This window comes from Dendrobates tinctorius, unplaced genomic scaffold, assembly GCF_039654945.1.
Source record: "Dendrobates tinctorius isolate UK_male_01 unplaced genomic scaffold, ASM3965494v1 ptg000070l, whole genome shotgun sequence".
NCBI lineage: Eukaryota > Metazoa > Chordata > Amphibia > Anura > Dendrobatidae > Dendrobates > Dendrobates tinctorius.
This window is the reverse complement of record NW_027361738.1, coordinates 17647729-17668492: the sequence shown is the minus strand read 5'-3', so window position 1 is coordinate 17668492 and position 20764 is coordinate 17647729. Positions and strand designations below refer to the sequence as shown.

The 20764-nt window shown below is 45.1% G+C and overlaps 1 protein-coding gene across 2 annotated transcripts in view; it reads left to right on the top strand.

Annotated features, from left to right (window-relative positions):
- SNX13 (sorting nexin 13) overlaps positions 1–20764 on the top strand; it is a 140084-nt gene that overhangs the window by 55766 nt on the left and 63554 nt on the right. For both annotated transcript variants that reach the window (XM_073581437.1, XM_073581438.1), the window contains exons 4-10: positions 6754–6843; positions 9735–9856; positions 12641–12762; positions 13845–13946; positions 18812–18900; positions 18983–19066; positions 20141–20279. In XM_073581437.1, the coding sequence (XP_073437538.1) occupies positions 6754–6843; positions 9735–9856; positions 12641–12762; positions 13845–13946; positions 18812–18900; positions 18983–19066; positions 20141–20279 (748 nt within the window). The remainder of the gene's footprint in view (positions 1–6753; positions 6844–9734; positions 9857–12640; positions 12763–13844; positions 13947–18811; positions 18901–18982; positions 19067–20140; positions 20280–20764) is intronic.

Below are 20764 nucleotides of genomic sequence, written 5' to 3'. Positions count from 1 at the left end.
GGTTCCTGGACACCTCAAGAAAGGAAGGCATCCTCCAACCTGAGAGAACTGTGTGCAGTGGGCAAGGCCCTAAACCACTTCATTCCGCTACTCCAGGGTCAAGATGTACGCATCATGTCAGACAACAAGGTAGCAGTGGCATACATCAACCACCAAGGAGGGACAAGATCACACTCCTTAATGGAAGCAGCAACAAACATTCTGAGCAGGGCAGAGGATCACCTACACTCCGTGACAGCCCTACACATAAAAGGGGCAGAAAACATAGAGGCAGATTTCCTGAGTCGCAATACCCTGAGGCAAGGAGAATGGGCACTAAACCGATCCATTTTTCAAAAGTTAATTCAGCTTTGGGGGGAACCGGTGATAGACCTCTTTGCAAACAAGCACAACAGGCAAACAGGTTCTGCTCTCTAAACCCAAGGGAAAACCCATGGGCAGTGGACTCATTGCACATCCAGTGGAACTTCAGACTGGCTTACGCGTTCCCCCCAGTAGCTCTGATCCCGACTGTGGTAAGAAAAATCAGAAACGATCAAGCCAGGGTGATTCTAATAGCTCCATTTTGGCCAAAAAGGCCCTGGTTCGCTCTGCTACGGAAGATGTCCCTCTCCGATCCTTGGGTTCTGCCAGAAATCCCGGACCTACTAGCTCAGGGTCCAATATTACACGCTCAGGTCAAAGGATTCCATCTGACGGCGTGGAATTTGAAAGGTCGCTTTTAATAGATAGGGGGTTCTCCCCTGGGCTGGTGGCCACTCTGCAAAAAAGCAGGAAACCGGTGACTACTAACATCTACGGCAGAACATGGGATAAGTTCCTACAGTTCTTGGGTAAGCCGTTAGGGAAAGAACCTCCGATTAGTGACATCCTAGAGTTCTTACAATCTGGGTTGCAGATGGGGTTAGCAGTAAACACACTTAAGGTTCAGGTGTCGGCACTAGGGGCGCTCTACAATTGCAAACTGGCATCAGATAGGTGGATAGCCAGATTTATTAAATCCTGCCATAGAGCTAGACCTATTCCAATACCTAGAATAGCCCCCTGGGATTTAAACCTGGTGTTAGAAGCCCTTACAAAAGAACCGTATGAGCCATTACATCAGCTACCCCTAAAGTTTTTGACCCTAAAAACGATCCTGTTAGTAGCCCTCACATCAGCCCGCAGGATAAGCGACTTACAGGCTCTCTCAGTAAATCCTCCTTATACGCAAGTCTTTCAGGATAGGGTAGTGTTAAGAACAGACCCCAGTTATCTGCCCAAGGTAGTGTCAGATTTCCATCGGGGTCAGGAAATTGTTCTTCCATCCTTTTGCGAAAATCCAAAAAATCTGGGGGAGGAAAAATTCCATAGTCTGGATGTTAAAAGAGCTCTTGTAGAATATATATCTGCCACTAGCCAGTGGAGGAGGTCACAGTCCCTATTCGTAGCTTTTCAGGGTGCCAGGAAAGGCTATGGGGTTTCAAAAGGGACTATTGCTAGATGGATCAGGGAAGCCATTAGTGTAGCCTATTCAGCTAGTGGTATCCCGATTCCTGACGGCATCAAAGCTCATTCCACCAGAGCCGTGGCGACCTCCTGGGCTGAAAAGGCAGAGGTATCAATCGAACAAATTTGTAAGGCCGCTACCTGGGCCTCACCTTCAACCTTCTTTAAGCACTATAGATTAAATCTATCCTCCTCTGCTGACTTAACCTTTGGTAGAAGGGTGCTGCAAGCGGTGGTCCCTCCCTAAGGTGTTTCGAAGTCTCCAAAAATCTCTCATGTGGTGCTGTCATGGGTGAAGGGAAAACCACCATGGTTACTTACCGGTAGCCGGTTTTTCCGGAACCCATGACAGCACCCGTACATTCCCCCCCTTTTTCACTGTATGGTGTGCACAATTAGTAGGGTGTTTTGAGTGTTGTGGTGTTGGATAAACATGTAACTAACCGGGAAGTCCTCTCAATGCTCTGTAACCCAACTGAAGCGGGGGAGAGGTGCCGCCCCTTATGTCTCAGTAGGTTCCTGTCCTGGCGGGGCGGATCCCTCTCTCATGTGGTGCTGTCATGGGTTCCGGAAAAACCGGCTACCGGTAAGTAACCATGGTGGTATTCCTTGGAGTCAGTCACTTAGGAGATAATGAATGGATTACTTGCATGGTGACCTCCGTGTGGCCTCGCTGCCCTGGTTATGGTGGGTGTGATCATTATATTGCGGTCATGCTTTACTTCAGTACTGTGTGGGTTTACCGCGCCCATACGCTGCCAGGATACTGGCCATGTGCCAGCATAGGAATCAGCGACGGTAACATGCACACATAAGTTCTGGTATATATTCCCAGTCGGCGTGCCCCGGTTATCTGACTTCATGATGGTGTCTGCTAGCAGTAATCTGCTTTGCTGGATGATTTCTTCATGTTTCCTCGTATTCTTTTCATGATCCTAATCGCTACCATTCATTTTATAATTTAGCGACATTATTTGTTGCATGTTTTATCCTTCCTTTGTAAATTTATAACACATTACATGTATCAATAAAGATAACTGTAACCATCTGACAGCCACCTCTCCGTCCTCCCTATAAGCATGCATGCTCTGCTCTCGTGAGCACACTTGGTTACTTTAATGGAGATGAATATACTGAATGTGGACAGGAGCATGGGATTGGGTATTGTGGTATTTTAGCCCTCTCCCTCTGACCTCAGCTATTGCCTGACTGTGGTGCTGACCCCATGCTCGTTTGTCTGATCTTCTATTTGATGTGTATGGCAGCATCACCTATCCCTAGTTGACCTTGCACCTCGACTCCTCTTTAGATGGGACCTTTCACCACATTTTACTTGCTAAACTGGCTACATCATGATGATCTGAATAAAACATGGTTTGTTTTAATTTCTCCTCTCCAAGATGTTACCGGCAGGTAGCTGCTAACTACCTGCCTATTCTACCCTGCACCTACTGCTTCCTGCTCAGGCAGCATTTATATTTCTTCCCATGATGTCATGTCGGCAGTGCTGCTCTTTCTCTTCCTGTCTGATCTGTCAACCGGATCACTGCTGACATGAGACTGATTCACAGCTGGCGTCCCGCAGTCAGGCAGCGGGGATTTGGCGTCAATAAACATGACGTCCACAGTGACACAGTTTCGACAGAGCAGACAGAAAGAGAAAGAGCTGCACTGTCAGCGGAGAATCGCTGTCAGGAGCACTCTGTGACCTCTCTGAGCCGGGAGATTGTTGCAGGCCAGAACAGGCAGGTAGTCGGCAAGAACCTGCTTATAGGTTCTTGGGCCCCACAGGAAAAAAATCCAACAATCTAACGTTCCGGATAACCCCTTTCATGCCCATTTAATCCACGATTATCGTAAACAATCATTCCGAGGAGCGGTCTTTTCCCAATAATGGTGCTGTGTAACCAGCTGCTGATCACCTGACGAATTAGCTGCACAAAAGATGAACGTTCTCAGCAGCACATCATCCTGTGTAGACAGAACTTGTGCTGCCGAGAACAATGATAACCTATGCGCACTGAATGAACAGTTCAGCAAACGTGTGGACTGCCAGTGTAAAACGGGCAATTACACTCACTGGCCACTTTATTAGGTACACCTGTCCAACTGTGTGTTAAGACTTAATTTCTAATCAGCCAATCACATGGCGGCAACTCAGTGCATTTAGGCATGTAGACATGGTCAAGACAATCTCCTGCAGTTCAAACCGAGCATCAGTATGGGGAAGAAAGGTGATTTGAGTGCCTTTGAACGTGGCATGATTGTTGGTGCCAGAAGGGCTGGTCTGAGAATTTCAGAAACTGCTGATCTACTGGGATTTTCACGCACAACCATCTCTAGGGTTTACAGAGAATGGTCCGAAAAAGAAAAAAAATCCAGTGAGCGGCAGTTCTGTGGCCGGAAATGCCATGTTGATGCCAGAGGTCAGAGGAGAATGGGCAGACTGGTTCGAGCTGATAGAAAGGCAACAGTGACTCAAATTGCCACCCGTTACAACCAAGGTAGGCAGAAGAGCATCTCTGAACGCACAGTGCGTCGAACTTTGAGGCAGATGGGCTACAGCAGCAGAAGACCACACTGGGTACCACTCCTCTCAGCTAAGAACAGGAAACTGAGGCTACAATTTGCACAAGCTCATCGAAATTGGACAGTAGAAGATTGGAAAAACGTTGCCTGGTCTGATGAGTCTCGATTTCTGCTGCGACATTCGGATGGTAGGGTCAGAATTTGGCGTAAACAACATGAAAGCATGGATCCATCCTGCCTTGTATCAACGGTTCAGGCTGGTGGTGGTGGTGTCATGGTGTGTGGAATTTTTTCTGGGCACTCTTTGGGCCCCTTGGTACCAATTGAGCATCGTTGCAACGCCACAGCCTACCTGAGTATTGTTGCTGACCATGTCCATCCCTTTATGACCACAATGTACCCAACATCTGATGGCTACTTTCAGCAGGATAATGCGCCATGTCATAAAGCTCGAATCATCTCAGATTGGTTTCTTGAACATGACAATGAGTTTACTGTACTCAAATGGCCTCCTCAGTCACCAGATCTCAATCCAATAGAGCATCTTTGGGATGTGGTGGAACGGGAGATTCGCATCAGGGATGTGCAGCCGACAAATCTGCGCCAACTGTGTGATGCCATCATGTCAATATGGTCCAAAATCTGAGGAATGCTTCCAGCACCTTGTTGAATCTCTGCCACGAAGAATTGAGGCAGTTCTGAAGGCAAAAGGGGGTCCAACCCCTTACTAGCATGGTGTACCTAATAAAGTGGCCAGTGAGTGTACATAGCTGCCAATCAATAAATACTTACTGATCAGCGGTCAATTTACGCCAGAAAATCAGGTGGCGCCAATGCACTTTTATTGATTGCTGGCAGTCTGATGTAAAGATTGTAGGTCTCTAGAGTCCTGCCTGAATGGCGCGGGGAGCACATGCTTGACCTCCACTCCTTTCTTTAGCTGATCTGCTCTCCTTCGTTGAGATGAGGCTCCAGAAAGCCACATTCTCAGAATTGCTTGGGATCCCAGGGTCAGACCCCTATCAATTAGTAAGTTAGCCCTTATGCCTAGGCGAGGGAAGAACTTCTAAACTTTGTATGAACCTTTTAAACATAATTTTCCCTCGAAATCGCCATTATTTATTCATCCAGATGTTTGTGTTCTGTATCCCAATTATCATATTGGATTAATAATATATTTGACTTCTTATAATATTAAACAATGTTCTTTATTCAGTGAAGTTTTTCTTTTTTTTTTTTCTTCATTATACCTTTAGAGGGACTTTGTCAGCACAGAATGACTGTTCAAACTAAGTCCTGCCGCCTGTTTTCCTTCAGTCTACACTCCCTCTTCTTTGACAGCTCCATAGAGACAGAAGGGTGGAGATAGACTGAAACCAAGCAGATGTGAAGGTGTATATAAATGATTGGCACCTGTGCTTGGTTTGAACAGTCGTTCTGTGCGGACAGTCCCTTTTAATGGGATGTATTGCATTAACCACAGTCAGAAAACACCCTATAAACTTCATTGGCAGAGTGTTGTGGGCATGCTCTGCAATCTGACACACTCCGCTTCCCTGGATCTCCCGCCAGTCTGCTTCCTGGTCCATTTGGGTGGACACGTGACCGCTGCAGCCAATTACTGATCACATCGGTGAAGTGTTCACAGCTGGAGACAGTAATTGTCTGAAGCAGACAAATGCCTAGCCATATGGTAAGAATGGAGCCTGACGGAGGACCATGGCAGAATTAGGACAGGATGGCAGGGGATGACCGGGGTCAGTTTTCATTGTATTTTGTGACTTTTTCACTTTAAAAGTTCAATAAATTAACGCAAAAAGCAATTCTCGGGCCTTTACAAATCCACATCTACTAAATGTACAGCCTCACCAAGGTCAGGTTTATGATTTACCTCTCGTAAAGGCTAATCTGATCGGCCGGTGCCTCATAAACCCGCGCTGGCACTGCTGGGAGAGATTTTCCGTAATATAAGCATGGAAACGTCTCCTGGCTTATAGGGTTGGCATCCCAATGAGACGGCTAACGTGAGGAAACTTATTTTTCCCTGAGCCAATGATAAGACATTGATAAATTCAAGTGTACAGTGGAATTTTCCTTGGCAAATTGTCCATGAGGAAGTTTGACTGTCTAAGACCAATCTCCTGCCATACAACAGCAAGATTGTGCAGACCTTGACAGCAGTGGTTGCCACGGATGGGGGCTAGTACAGTAAGGGGTCTTTCCTGGGGTAATCTCCATAGAAGACACAAGGCTGCCCATTATCTGTATAATGTCTGGTGCCCTGCACACAGGGAATCCATGGAGAGGAAACCTGCGCTTATGTTATCATATGTCACACCATTTGTTGTAAAGCTGGCGATAATGATCACACCATTACCGGTATGGGTGACGGGGACAGCTCTGCTCGCTCCTCCACCTCCTCCGCAGTCACCTCTGCATGCGGTACAGAGCATGCCCACAGCACTCTTCTATTAGAGCAAAACCTGATCTTTTTGCAGGAAAGAAGCTGCAGGGAAAAAACATGTTTTCCTTGTTTTTTGCAGCTTTTTTTGTATGTTTTTTTGGCATGCAAAATGCAGCAAAAATGCCTACTGTGAACTTGGCCTTCCAAGGTTAGTTTTCTTATATAAAGGTGCCAGATGAGAAGAAAATATGAAGAAAAGCTGTTCTTGCCAAATAGTGATGCTGAAAATCTCATAATAACTATAGGCAATGTTTTTATTTTATTTTTTTAAGGTTTTAGAAGAAATGAAACGTGAAGCTAAACCCATCAAGATTGACCGAAGGGTCACCGGTGCCAATATGATCGATGAACCCCTGCAGCAAGTAAGCATTTAACATGGCCTTGTTTTCTTGTACAAGTCTTAATTTTCTCATCTATTGACTTGGTAATGTAGTAGTTAAAAACGGATGAAATGCAGACGGAGTAAAGTGTCGTCTGCGTGTCATCAGTGTTACATGGAGGCTCATAGACTTTAATAGCCGAGTCTGATCCGCACAATAGATCACAATAGGACCCTCTCTGAATCTGGCAGATCGGAGACACTGATCCAACTTTAAAACAGATCTGTGTGTAGATCAATGAAACTCTTTAGGTCCGAGATGGAAAGAAAAAAAAAAACTGACAGTGCACTTGGACTCTCGGACCAAAAATCGATGAAAATTGAATTCCACTGAAGAAAAACACTGTTTATTCTTGTTTACATCAAAAAAGTCTGAATGTGTTTTTTTTTTTTTTTTTTTTTCTTTTATCTTTTCATTTCAAGACAAGAAAAGTAGTAAAAAAAAGTCAACTAGTGTGAATAGCAGTATCATGTGGTAAGAGTGAAAATAGAGTGCCTTCTCTTAGATCTTTTTGTTGCACTGTCCCTCTATTATTCCTGCTGATATTGATATCTGGACATAACCATTCCTCTTGGACAATAGACAAGGGAATTAATGACTGAAATGAAATATGGGACGGGTGTGCAGTGCCCGGCCGGCTGCCACTGTCCGTAGATGGAGCAACTCCGTAACTGAGCACTTCCGCCACCGACACAAGCTGAGCGTCGGGGGTGCCAGGTGTTGCACCCCACAATCAGCCATTGATAACCCATTTTAAGGATAGGCCATCAATGATATAGTAGTGGCAACCTCTTTAATAGATGCAGGTATTTTCTGTAACTGACAGTGGCTGCGCTGACAGGCCTTTGCGATCACCTGGGAGGGTCTATCCTTGCGGTACGCGGGGAGCATGCGGTGCAGCGCTTTTCTCGCAGTGTAACATCACTCGGATGACGCTGCGCGCTCGCTGTGTTTGTGCTCTGCATTGTGCCGCCGCTCACCTGCGCTCTACAGCAGAAAGGAAGTGACTTCTCACACAGACAATGGAAAGGAAATTCTGCAATAATAATCTGCTGAGGACACAAACACATACACGCTGTCAGCACTCATCACCCGAGCGGCCACACTCCTAATATATCTCCGCTAGTCAGCGTTAGTCACCTAGAGAGGGGGCGTCTGAAACTTTATCAACTGGAGCCTCTCCCCAGAAAGAGGCAATGTCAGGGCCTCCCCACCTATAGTGGAAGACTATGCTAGTGTTCAGTTTCTCTCCACTTTCCTTTTTTGTCTTCTGACCGCAGTATAATATTACAGTAGGTGCAGAAGGAGCCAATTATGTTGCCAAACTAGATTGCTGCTGCCAAAGGAAGACCCATGCAACCTACAATCACTACTATAAAGATTGCCTCTGCAGCTGGCACTGATCTGGAGTGAATTATTCTAGAAATCAAGGCCGATGACCCAAAGACATGGAAACTACAAATTGTTTCTGCTTCCTTATGTCTACTATGAGTGTTACCTACAAATCTCCATACAAATATATTGTATTGTTACCATGCCATGTAATGGAGAGGTTGCCACACAGGCCTGGATCTTCTCCATTTACTACTTTTGAGCAATTTTATGGAAAAAAAATCTCTTTCCAATCACTGCAGCCAATATTGGAGGCCGAAGACCCCAATCTACCATGCATATAAAGCCATATGCCACAAATGTGTGAGATGGAAAAGCCCTCTAAGTCCTGAAGAACTCTTTTAATGGGACCATGCTGCATTGCTACTCAAGAAAAAATGTTATTTTGACCCTAAGATGAAGATTTAGGTAAAGAAGCATTCCAACCACAAATTGTCACCCACAATGTAGGACAGACTAAGTGCAACACAAAAGTATAAGGGAAAGGGATCCAAACACTAGGGAAGGGGTGAGTGGAGACCCCTAGACAGATATAACATCACTGTCTGCCCTCTCGTCCCTATATAGGTTCCGCACCTATCGCCGAGTAGGATCCTAATCCCTGCCTGACCCTGACATTAAGCCCTGCGGGAAGGACAGGATTTGCACTAGTCAATCCCCACTACCACTAAAGACAGCTAGGATTCACAAAACAAGAGAACATTTAGCTTGAGTAGACTCGAAGAGAAACACCGTAATCCTTCAAACTCCAAAGAGGATGCTAGCCGACTGCTACAGCTCCAGCCCTCAACAGGGAAGTGCAAATATCAACCGCGCTTGCCAGCAGGAAGTATATCAACACTCAGGTCCAGGTGTGGCCATTGGCATCGGGGGAGGTGGCCACTTGTCTGCAAAGCAAACTACTGAGACCTTCCGCAGACAGATCCAGTGCAATGGTCTACAGCCTCTGACACATCTGTGACACAAAGTGTAATGTTTGTATATGCCATAAAATCCTAAATCAGCGTGGAGCCTGTCTCCCACCAATGGCAACTCTGTATTGAGCAGTTCTCATGATATGTTGTCCTTCTCCACGTGATTGCAGCAGACAGTCGCTGACTGCCACAGTTATACCCCCATAGCTTAATTCTCTGCCGCCGGCAGCTCATTGTAGGGTAACCCTCCATTACTGTGATGTCAGCAGGAAGGTGCGAGTTATATCAATCAAATTTTCTCCTGAAATTATAGAGCGCGTATATCATCCGTCTTATGTGTACTCTAATTTGTTTTGTAAGTTGTATCTTGGAAAGTTGAGCGATGGCCAATATGGCCACCACTAGACCTCCTACAGGCCGTCATCGAGCTTGGTGGCAGTGGAACACAAGTGTTTTGTGTCATATGGCGTCTTCCTTAGATTTGTGGCCAGACAGTGTGTATTATTGCATTTCTGCCGCTGCTTATGACTTTGACAAACCTCCAGACTGGTTTTCTGTGTGTTTTAGGTGATACAGTTTTCTTTGAGGGACTATATCCAATATTGGTATTACACGCTAAGTGAGGACGAATCATTTCTCCTTGAAATCCGTCAGACTGTTCAAAATGCACTTGTTCAATTTTCCACCCGGTAAGTAAACTGTTTAATCGTGATCTTTTGCAGGGCTGTGGAGTCGGTAAGCCAAACCTGCGACTCCGACTCCTCAATTTCCCTTACACCGACTCCAACTCCGACTCCGACTCCACGACTCCGACTCCCACACATATTGCTTATATTTAAGTGAAAAATTTATTGTAGTACAATGTGAACCTCAGACATTTAATCATTTTTATGATCCAATAATCAAGATATTTAGATAGAACAGAATATATATTGGTGTACTACCCGGTTTTCATTCTTTTTGGTACAGATACGATATGGATAGACAGATATGGATAAATGGATAGAGCAGATTTCTAATCTGCTTTTGCTATTGAAAACATTATCTATGAGCTCAAAAACCTTTCAGGTGATGCGGTTTTTTAAAAAGATGATCAGCTTTTGCAGCTGAAAAACGTATCCTCAAAAAACACAGGAAAAACGCTGTGTGTGAATGTAGCCTTAGATCAGGAATAGAACAGCCATTTATAGGACATTTCATAACTTTCCCAAACTCCTATGAAAAAATATTCAGCACATCCTGCATTGAATTACTGTACCCAATTTATTATATATTTTAGGAGTCGGAGTCGGTCCATTTTATACCGACTCCAACAAAATGAGCACCGACTCCACGACTCCGACTCCACAGCCCTGCTTTTGCTGTGACTGAGAACGTGGCGCAGCCTTTCCTGCACGTGCTTTCTTTTGACTTTTGGAGAAACTTTTTTTTTTTTTTTTCATTGTCAAGTTGTAACTTGGCGTAAAGATATTTTTATGGTCAGTTGAATAAAAATATTAAATGTGGAGCTTGTTCACAAGCTGGATTTTGCTGGATGATTTTGCAGCAGAAAAAAATGCAGTCAGTGTGATTGGCCAAAAGCACTATAGTCCTTTTTTTATTCATTTTTTTTTAATTTTTTTTTTTTTTTTTTTTTTTTTTTTTAATTTAGGGTAAGTTTTTCTGTTGCTGAATGGTTTTAAATACTTTCTGTCAAACACATCAGAGTTTTCTACAGTGTTAAATCCGGGTCTGGGCAATCTTCTGGGAACTAAATATATGCTCTGCATTTGTGTCTCCCGTCCTCGTACTTTGCTGTAAAGAAACAATGGCAGAAAATTATCAGATGCTTTCTGATTGCGATAAGTAAATTGATACTTGGGAGTATATGTTTTATTTGTTCCTTTTTGTTTCATGTCTTATGATCCAGAGGAAAGATGAGTCATCGGAGTTTCTTCTTTGGAAGCCAAAGTAAAACCTTATTGTGACCTGGCTCTAATGCTGTCAGACACACAAACTGCTGTGAAATCTGTTAGCATTTGGAGAATTGATTTCCCATCTGTCCCATCTGTTCTCTTCTGTTCCTTAAGATGTTCAGAGAAACTAAAAGCTTTAGTTGGATATGAAGCCAAAGAGTGAAAACCTCCTGATCTTATTGAGTAAGAAAGATGGCTGCACGGAGGCAGAGGGTACTTACCTACACATATCAGTCTAACGTGCACCACAGTCTTAAGGAACTTGAAGGGGTTGTTCAGGCTTCAGATTAAAGTCTGCAGGCACATGCCAAATAGACATGTGTGACCTTGCTTAGTAGAAGTGTATTGAGTAAATCTGGGCACTTCTAGTTGGGATGTAGCAAAAAGTATGCAAATTTCATACTTGCAGTCGTGTGGCCTCCCACTCTCTGCTTTGGACAACTCTCACAACATGCGGTGTGTACGCTATGAGGATTGAAAACTCTGCAGTCATAGAGAATGACTGCAGACTTAAACCTCATGCCTTGAACAATCCCTTTAAATGTAGACTTTTTCAGGAGAACAATCTTCAGTCGCCTCTTAATATTTTTTTTTTTTTTAATAGGTTTTTCTGCGCTTGGGTTAACTTTATCAGTTGGAACTGTGTCCAGCAGAATTCTATCACTGTGTAATATACTCATGGTTAAGATTGGGCTTTACTTGCTGGTTGGAGTGGTCACCATGTGACTGCTCATAAGTTATTTGCATTCTTGCAGTCACGCACGTACTGACTGGCTGCTATTCCTGATTGCTTAGTAAGAGCAGCAGAAAGATAAGCTGGTCTGTTTGTGATTGCAAAAATGCAAATCTCATATATGCTGTCACGTGGCAACTGCTCAACCAGACAAGCCAATTAGAATCCTACCTGTGTGTATATTGCACACCGATTCATTCTGTATCATGCTGAATCCTAATGAAAATTTATGGCCGATGTGAACATGGGTTTATGTGCTGCATGTATACCAACTCTAACCAAGCTCAATTTTTGTGTTTTTCCTAATGGAAATGATCCCTGGACCGGAAAACCCCATAAAGTGGACCTTTCACCAAATTGTTCATGTTGAAGCGGCCACACCATGTATTCGTGGCTACAAAGCGTGTAAAATATGTTGTGTTTTTTTTGTTTTGTTTTTTTAAGTTATTATGTCTTTTCGTTATAGATGTATTGGCAATCAAAGTATTGGCAACTAATAAATTAAGTTTTAAGTCCAAGTGGGTGTTGGGGCATACTTTTCACTGGGGACGAGTACTTCTGCCTCCTTTATGGCGCTGACCGATCATAATCAGGTAGCATTGAAGTGCAGAGGTAGTAACTTGCAGACTTTGGAATAACCCTTCAATAAAAATTAAGTCATTTTATCATCTAAATGGGTGTAAACTGTACTAATAACATGGACCTTTTGGTCTCTAAGGTGATGTAATAACTCTTATGTTTTCAGACATTAATGTGTTGTATTAAAAGCAATTTCTCTCTTTCAGGTCTAAAGAAATTGACTGGCAGCCTTATTTTACCACCCGATTAGTAGATGACTTTGCTACTCACCTCCGAGTGTTCAGAAAAACTCAGCAGAGGATGGCAGAGAAGGAAGATCAAAAGAAAGGTAACTCGACCTTTCAAACTCTTGGCCGCCTTCCCTATATAGATCTGTAACACCCTCCATGTTGGTGAATGTGGCGGAGTTGTGGTCCTAGAGCAGTGAGGAACAAGAGGGAGCTCAAATTATTACTGGGGATCAAGGCAATTAGGCCCCATCAGTAATTGATGGAAGATCGGAGCGATGTAAAAAAGTGTTTGGATTGTTTTCAACTTTATAATAATTGATTTTACAAATGTAAATGCGAGTCCCTACAGCTCTCTTTCCTTTGGTTGTGACGTGGGAGAGATCTTCCTTCCTACTGATGGGTAGAAAAAAGCTGGTTTTCTGGCTTGGGGCACTAGTGAAGCTAGACCTTTTCACTTCTGGGTCAAGGAAACTTTGGAGTATGGGAGGAAACCCACACAAACATGGCGAGAACATACAAACTCCTTGCAGATGTTGTCCTTGGTGGGATTTGAACCCAGGACCCCAGCGCTACAAGACTGCAGTGCTAACCACTGAGCCACCGTGCCGCACATTGAAACCAATCCAACCCAACCCCCATTTTTATTTGTCTGAAATACTCCATTCATTTCCACTACGGCAAAACACAGCATGGTCTTCATAGAACAAGAAAATATTAGCTCATCCATAGTGCAGTGCAAACATGGGGTATGGATGCAAATGTAATAAGCTTTATATTATGTACACTCTGATTCCAAGAGGACCATTTGTACTCTTCATTTTTAGTGATTTTTTTTTTTTTGTCTTATGGGAGGATGGTAAAAGAGTAGTTGCTGACACACAAAACAAATGTGTACAGTGTTTGATGCTTTCCAAGTATCTTGCTATTCTACTGTGGTTTATTCTTCTGCAGTCTATTTAGGGAATGTTTTATTAATTAGACTTCCATTAGGTTTGCATTGATTTATTACATTGTCAGCAGATAATGGGTTTCTCTTTTTGTTTCCTATTAGTTTACTGTGAATTGTGTGTTTTGTGAGATTTTTGTATAGAAGCATGAACGCTACATATTATAACAATGCAGACCTTGCATATAATTACTGCCAAATTAATCAGTGTGTTAACCGTTAATTGTCTTACAGACACAGCAGAAGATTTTGTAGATACTTTTTTTGAGGTTGAGGTTGAAATGGAGAAATTGGTCTGCCGTGACCTCGTCTGCACTTCTTCCAAAGATGAGGAAGGTTTGTTTCACCGTTTGTCTTTTTGATCATTCTTGTCTGTAATTTCTTGGTACTATATAATCTAAAAAGAGAACCTTTCACCAAATTTAAAGGGCTTGTCCGGCCTTACCATACAAGTCTGCGGTCTCTCTGTATCTGCAGACTTGTGAATCCTCACATCGCACGCTCCGTGAGGATTCTCCTGTGCTGGAAGCGAGCTTCCATATACTGTATTTTTCTGATTATAAGACGCCCTTTTTCCCTTTTCCCATGACAGCACACCTGAGAGAGGGATCCGCCCTGCCAGGACATGAACCTACTGAGATATAAGGGACGGCACCTCTCCCCCACTTCAGTTGGGTTCCTGTCCTGGAAAGGAATCCCACTGTTGGCGGTGCCTATCATGGGCGAAGAGAAAAAGGAAAAAAAAAAAAGTCCTAGGCCCGTCCCGACGCGGGAAGAACAGGGGTCTCACCTGTAGCGCAAGCCGTCGGGTCCTGGATGCACAGTCCCCAGTGACCCCTTGGGCTCTGCTTTCGTGTGGGCGCTGGTGGCGGCTCCTGGTGGCTCCTGGAGGCCCCACTGCGCCGCCCTCCCCTCGCGCGGTCCCGCGATGTCGCTCCCCCAGAGCACCTAGCAGGGGAGCCGCGGTTGTCTTCCGGCCGCTGACGTCAGCGGCGCAGAGGATCATGGGCGCGCCGACTGACGTCAGCAAGGCGACGGTGTCATGGCGCCGGGTGCGAAGCCAGCTTTCTGAAGCGGTCGGCCGGCGGTCGCAGGGGGTAGGGGAAGAGATACTCACCAGGATGGAGGCGCATTATTTAAGCAAGGAAGAGCGGCATAGCGGGCGGTTCAGAGATGCAGTCAGAGCAGGAGCGATCGCTGTCTCTGCCTCCCTCACAGCCCTCCGGCCGCAAACATGGAAGCCGTTCAAGCAGTAGTCGCCCCAGCCGCAGGTCGGGGGACTCTTCAAGATCCAGAGAGCACAGGTCACGAGCTCCGACGCAGCCTCCGAGTCCGGTACCCTTTATTACAGGTGGTGAGTGATCTTCGTGAATGCTAGCAATATGTTAATAGGGGTTCCCTGTTGTATGTTTAAACCCGTAGGAAAAGCCTTAAAAAAGCGGGAAGTAAGAATAATAGGGACTGTGCCATATGTAAAAGCCCCTTAGCAAGAGACTGGCAGAAAGACCTCTGCGCCAGTTGCATTCAGCGAACCATGGCAGAAGCAGCGCCTAGTTTCGCAGCTAACCTTATATCGGCCCTCAGATCAGAAATGAAGGGTTCAACTAAGACCTTGTTGAAAAAAAGGTAGGAAAGGTAGAAAGAATCCCCCTAGTTCTTCGTCAAACTCCTCTTCGGCCTTGTCTCAAACTAAACAGCTATCCACCTCAGATTCCTCAGACAGTGACACAGGGGGTAAGCCATGTTTTCCGGTAGAAGACACGGATGCTCTCCTGAAGGCCATTAGAACAACAATGGGCATACAGGAAGAAAAAGCGGCTAGCCTATGCGTTCCCCCCCACAGTGGCCCTGATCCCAACAGTAGTCAGAAAGATCAGGAACGATCAAGCTAGGGTGATCCTAATAGCCCCATTTTGGCCAAAAAGGCCCTGGTTCACTCTGCTACGAATGATGTCCCTCTCTCCGATCCATGGGTTCTGCCAGAAATCCCGGACCTACTAGCTCAAGGTCCAATACTCCACGCTCAGGTCAAAGGATTCCATCTGACGGCGTGGAATTTGAAAGGTCGCTTCTAATGGATAGAGGGTTATCTCCCGATTTGGTGGCCACCCTGCTAAAGAGTAGGAAACTGGTGACGACCAATATCTACGGAAGAACATGGAATAAATTCCAGCAATTCCTAGGTAAGCCGCTAGAACAAGAACCCCCGATTAGTGCCATCTTGGAGTTTTTACAGTCAGGATTCCAGCTGGGGTTAGCGGTAAACACTCTTAAAGTTGTTATATGCACTGGGGGCGCTCTATAACTGCAACTTGGCAGCAAATAGATGGGTAGCCAGATTTATCAAGTCCTGCCATAAGTCTAAGCCTATCCCAATACCGAGAATAGCCCCGTGGGATTTAAACCTGGTACTAGAGGCCCTTACAAAAGAACCATATGAGCCTATACAACAACTACCCATAAAATATCTTACCCTAAAAGCGATCATTTTATGGCCCTTACATCAGCCCGTAGAGTAAGTGACTTGCAGGCTCTCGCGGTGAATCCACTCTATACACAATTTTTTCAGGATAGGGTGATATTAAGAACAGACCCCGCTAATCTGCCTAAGGTAGCATCAGATTTCCATCGAGGTCAGGAAATTATCCTTCCATCCTTTTGCGAGAATCCAAAGAACTCAGGGGAGGAAAAATTCCATAGTTTGGACGTTAAGAGAGCCATGCTAGATTACATATCTGTCACTAGCCAGTGGAGGAGGTCCCAGTCCCTATTCGTAGCCTTTCAGGGTGCCAGGAAAGGCTATAGGGTTTCAAAAGGGACTATTGCCAGATGGATTAGGGAGGCCATTAGTGTAGCCTACTCAGCTTGTGCTGTTCCGATTCCTGACGGCATCAAGGCTCATTCCACCAGAGCCGTGGCGACCTCCTGGGCTGAAAAGGCAGAGATCGATTGAACAGATTTCTAAGGCCGCTACTTGGGCCTCACCTTCAACCTTCTTTAAGCACTATAGATTGAATCTATCCTCCTCTGCTGACTTAACCTTTGGTAGAAGGGTGCTGCAAGCGGTGGTCCCTCCCTAAAGGTACTGTCACACTTAGCGATGTACCAGCAATCCCGACCAGCGATATGATGCGGTCAGGATCGCTGGTACATCGCTAAGTGGTCGCTAGTGAGCTGCCACATAGGCAGATCTCACTAGCGACATCGCTGGGGACGGGGATCGCTACTTACCTGTCACACCAGGCGATCCTGCGTCCTCCCGCCCGGCTCCACGTGTCGCTCGTCTTCACAGCAGGAAGCGCTGCAGGAAGCTGACGACGAGAAACAGTCCTGAACGTTCTCGCGCGATCAGCGATTACCAGCGGGGGAGCCGGTCGTTGGTAAGTATCAGACATAGCGATATCGCTAGCAATATCGCTATAACGTCACTAGTTATAGCGATATTGCTAGCGATATCTCTTAGTGTGACATGCCCTTAAGGTGTTTCGAAGTCTCCAAAAATCTCTCAGGTGTGCTGTCATGGGTGAAGGGAAAGCCACCATGGTTACTTACAGGTAGCCGTTTTTTCCGGAACCCATGACAGCACCCGTATATTCCCCCCCTTTTCACCGTATGGTTGCGCACGTTAGTAGGATGTATTTGTGTGATGTGGTGTTGGATTAACATGTAACTAACCGGGAAGTCCTCTCAATGCTCTGTAACCAACTGAAGTGGGGGAGAGGTGCCGCCCCTTATATCTCAGTAGGTTACTGTCCTGGCGGGGCAGATCCCTCTCTCAGGTGTGCTGTCATGGGTTCCGGAAAAACCGGCTACCGGTAAGTAACCATGGTGGTGTTCCCCAAAAAATTTGGGGGGAAAATGGGGGTGCATCTTATAATACAAAAATACCTGTCTGGCCGCGGTGGAGCAGGGTCCCAGGGTTGCTGCTGGAGGCGGCAAGAGTTGCGTGTTGCTACAAGCCAAAAGTTGGGATGAGGGGGTGTTGGGAGGTGTGACACTGCGGGTTTTCGGTGGTGCGGGGGCTCCACCAACATTTTGTGAAAGCCCGGGAGCCCCTCACTTTCCCTGGGTTTACATTGCGGTGGACTCCGGGAAAATGGTTGCTGGAGAAAGCACATGCACAGATGGAGATCTCGGCACCAAGATCTCGGGAGATGAGATCTCAGCGTCAAAATCTTCATCTGCGCATGCGCCGCCTCCTGTCGGCCATTTTCCCAGAGTCCACTGCAAAGTAAACCATGGAAGTATGGGGGCTCCGGGCTTTCACAAAATGTCGGTGCAGCGTCGCACATCCGAACACCCATTTCTCCCAGTCTGTGGTCTGCAGCATCGCCCCACTCCTGCCTCCGCCAGCAGTGACCCTGCGACCCCGTTCCATCGCAGCCACCACACCCGGTAAGTAGTAAGACTCGTGGTTTGTAAGAAACACCACCAGCTTATTAAAGGTGTTTTTCTTTTTTTTTTTTTTTTTTTTACTATTTTTCTCCTCAAAATTTGGGGTGCGTCTTATAATCCAGTGCGTCTTATAAAACACAAAATATGGTAACTGCAAGTAAATTATATGCATGCTCCTGGCCAGAATCTGACTAAACGGGCACAGCCTCGTTCAATGCAAGTGTATTGAGCAAGGCCAGAAACAGTCTACTCTGAATGAGACCAGTAGTATGCATATCACATACTTGCCGTCACATGGTCACCCGCTCTCAGCACTGGAGAATCCTTGCAGTGCACACAACGTGAGGATTCACAAGTCAGGAGTTATATAGTGACTGCAGACCTGTAGGTTAAGGCCAGGCAACCCCTTTTATCTGTGGATGCTGAATGGGAGTCCTGTGAACCACCTATTTACGTGATGGAATCTGCTGCTCCTCTTTCAATTAGCCGGTCTGGTGCGCCGTGATCAAAGTGTGACACACCTATGATGTCTCGCCAGTTCAGCTATTGAAAATAAGAGCCGTGGATGCTGGCGGGTCTGAGGATGATTCTCTGGGCTTCCATCCATCATCCTCCAATTGTGGAGTTGGTTGCAGGGATGGGTCCTGTGAATTGATTCACACCAACTTTAGTAAAAAAACAAACAATTATTTAGGCTCTTTCAGTAATTAGTACCGTAATTTACCAATATGACCTCTTTAGGTTCCTCCTACCCGGTGTAAGTTAGAAGCCACGTCCACATGTCATAACTTTGTTTGTGTCTTTAGGGTTCCTGAAGGATTTATGTGAAGTTTTACTGTATTTATTGCTACCTCCTGGAGACTTCCAGAACAAGATCATGCGATACTTTGCGCGGGTGAGAAGAGAGCAGATATTATAAGTAACCAGATTTTTCTGATGTTAATGACTGACTCAAGGTTTTCTGATTTTCCCTTTAGGAAATCCTATCACGAGGAATTCTTCTTCCTCTAATAAACCAGCTCAGTGATCCTGATTATATTAATCAATATATCATTTGGATGGTGAGCTCCTTAATGACCTTTTATAAATCGTTTATTACGCATGCTTTGTAAAGTTTTAAAAAGAAAAAGGTTTAGTTCAGCAAGTGTTATGTCTGCGTATGAAGGTGTAGCATGAGACTATTGTGAGCAGAAATGAGCAATTTGCACCATCTTGAATGGCGCCTTAAATTCTAGAGTCACGTACAAAGACTTTATAGCTTGACATGTTGCTTTAGGGAGAAGTGCAGAGGAATGCCATGTAGAGGGCTCTGTGCTGTGCAAATCGTGTCATCTCCCATATAAATGGTACGTTATAAAAATGATAAAGTATAAGCAAAAGCCCCCAAGCAGAATGTTTGTGTTGGTGGTGGTACGCTGAACATTTTCTACAGATTGTCATCAATTCTTCCATCTCCAGTGGTGCTTTCAGTCTAATTTTCCCAAAACCCAGACACACACAACTCTGTTCTATAGAGAGTTAATTAGTATACTGAAATATGGGAGAAATCCAGACTTTGTAGAGGAGTTTATGTAGGACAAGGTACAGAGTGTGTGGCGATGTTCCCCTTCATGGGATTTTGGTTCAGGTCCCCATAGCTGGTGCAATCTGAACCTGTTCCATTTATGTAGGTGATCATCCTCTGCCCCATATGCCAATATCTGCTTAAGAGTGGCCATATCCATCTGCCGAAAGCTCTTTTGTCCTGATGGGCATCTCTCCCTCCTATGCATTTAGTCTGCATGTGATGTATATGGGGAGAGGACTGTACTGCTGTCAGCCAACTCTGGGGGCAGCTTATCTCCAGGGGGAGAAGAAAGATTGTGCATATATATTTAAAGTACCCAACATGATCCTCTCTGGAAAAGTTGGAAGGCGTCCGTGGCTATACGTGACTTCAGCCACCGTTATTGTCAATGATAGGCTTAAAGATACAGTTTCCACCTTGTGTGGAGCGGTGGAAGTGCCTTCTGCCGTTTGCTCTTTTTCTTGCTGAAGCCTCCATATATAAAGTCTGTGACTATCAGGAGGTGTATTGACTGCTATTCCTCTTGCGCTTCCCTAACTAAGTGTAATTAACAGAATTTTTGTTTCAGATTCGTGATTCCAATTGCAATTATGAGGCCTTCATGAATGTCATTAAGTTAAGTGACAATATTGGAGAGTTGGAAGCTGTGAGGGACAAAGCTGCTGAAGAATTACAGTATCTCCGTTCATTAGACACCGTAGGAGAAGGTCAGTAGAACAGAGCCGATTATTTCTTTGTGCCGGCATTCTTTTAATCTTGGAGCCGTCCTTGCATACAACACATTTTATCTGGTCTGTCTGCACACCCCTAACCTATTCTGTCTATTTAATCATGTTATTTTTCTTTTGGGGTGCAGTCTTGGCAGTTTGAACCAAGCAGAGTCATAGCTTTTATCATATCCATTCCACATTTTAGTAGCTGTGGAAACAGAGAGCTGATCGATCCTCCTGAAAAGCAGATCTGCTACAACATTTAACAAAACAGGCAGCATATACCTTATTATATAGATCTTATAACTGATGAGGCTGGTGTCCTTGCTTTGAAAATCAATTTTAGAATAACTATTGTCCTTTCAACGTTTAATCTGTCTCCTCCCATCTTGCCTGATAGGTTCAGTGTCCCTCCTCCCTGCTCAAGTCATACACTGCTCAGGACATGCTGCATCTCTGTCAGCAGAGAATGAGTATACATG